Source organism: Rhagoletis zephyria, unplaced genomic scaffold (assembly GCF_001687245.7).
Source record: "Rhagoletis zephyria isolate East Lansing unplaced genomic scaffold, Rhagoletis_zephyria_1.1 Rzeph_scaffold_66708, whole genome shotgun sequence".
Classification (NCBI taxonomy): domain Eukaryota; kingdom Metazoa; phylum Arthropoda; class Insecta; order Diptera; family Tephritidae; genus Rhagoletis; species Rhagoletis zephyria.
The window spans coordinates 1-1,418 of record NW_016223759.1 but is presented as its reverse complement, the minus strand read 5'-3'; the positions used below and the strand labels follow the sequence as shown (position 1 = coordinate 1,418).

Below are 1,418 nucleotides of genomic sequence, written 5' to 3'. Positions count from 1 at the left end.
CTATCCTTGGCTGAACGCGTATAAACGCAAGCCCCATAAGCTTCAAGGCAAGACGTAACGAGGAAATGATAGATGCTGTATGTCTGCAAACTCGCTGCAAAAGGCAGACCAGGCGGTGTTTAACGATTGCGGTATACTCTCATCGCACTCAAGCTTGTCTCTCCACATGCGTTGCAAAAGAATCTTCGCCTTGGTCAGCGTAGGGCCCATTAGTCCAAGGGGATCGTAACAGCGAGCTAGAGTAGACAACGCAGAGCGTTTTGAGTTTTTACCGAGTTCTCGTTGTGGCACAAACGAAAATAGCAGCTTGTCCTTGACCGGATCCCAAACTAGTCCCAGAGCTTTGGTGATGTCACTGCCATCGTCAAACTTAAGGAAACGTTCCTTGTCTACGTCAGGTATATCACGAAGGATATCTGGACTATTAGAGCACCACTTGCGTAACTTAAAGTTTCCTCGAGCAAGGAGGCTAGTTGTTTGTAGCTTGATATTCAGTACTTCTTCCATCGAATCGCCTCCAGATATCAAGTCATCTACGTAGAAGTCTCGACGCACTATTTCTGCACCAATGGGATAAGTCGAGGATTCGTCAGCTGCGAGTTGGTGCATGGCACGTATGGCCAGAAATGACGCAGGCTTAGTTCCATAAGTCAGCGTGTCTAACTTATAGATGGCAAAGTTTTCCTGAGGAGATTCACGCCACAATATGCATTGGAGCATGCTATCTGGTGGGGTGACGCGAACACACCTATACATCTTACAGATGTCCCCAGTAAGTGCTATGGGAAAAGTACGAAATCTAATAAGGATATTAAAAAGTTTCGGCTGAATAGTTGGGCCTGCCATGAGTAGGTCGTTCAGCGAAAAGCCCGAAGTAGTGGATGCAGAGCCATCAAAAACCACTCTCAGCTTTGTTGTGCTACTGTCATCCTTGATGACGCAATGATGCGGCAGAAAATACTTGCATTGTTGAAAAACCTCATTGGTAACTAGCGACATGTGATTAAGGTCCAGATATTCCTTTATGGACTTACTATATTCTGTTTTAAGCACAGGGTTACGAGCGAATTTTCGTTCAAGACTTTCGAAGCGTTGACGAGCTTGCAAATAGGAGTCTCCAAGGGCCTCCACACCACGCTTCATGGGAAGACGAACTGAGTATTCGCCTGATGACAATCGCAAATAATTTTCCCGGAAGTGGGCTTCGCAGTCGATATCTTCTTGGGAGGCCTTAGAGATCGGCTCGAAGTTGTGCTCTATTTCCCAGAACTGACGCACTAAATCTTCCAACCGAGTGGAAATAATATCACTGGNGATTTCCCAGAACTGACGCACTAAATCTTCCAACCGAGTGGCAATAATATCACTTGAGGACTTCCGTCGCACCACAAATGATGATAGTTTTGGAGCTTGTTGCC

General features: G+C 46.1%; 1 protein-coding gene across 1 annotated transcript; it reads right to left on the bottom strand.

The window, feature by feature from the left end:
* Positions 1-9: 9 nt before the first annotated feature.
* On the bottom strand, positions 10-1,412 carry LOC108356871 (uncharacterized). The gene is made up of 2 exons (XM_017607973.1): positions 1,315-1,412; positions 10-1,257 (listed from the first exon to the last, which is right to left on the bottom strand). The coding sequence occupies exon 2, from the start codon at positions 1,141-1,143 to the stop codon at positions 43-45; it is 1,101 nt and encodes a 366-aa protein (XP_017463462.1). The 5' UTR covers positions 1,144-1,257; positions 1,315-1,412; the 3' UTR covers positions 10-42.
* Positions 1,413-1,418: the final 6 nt, after the last annotated feature.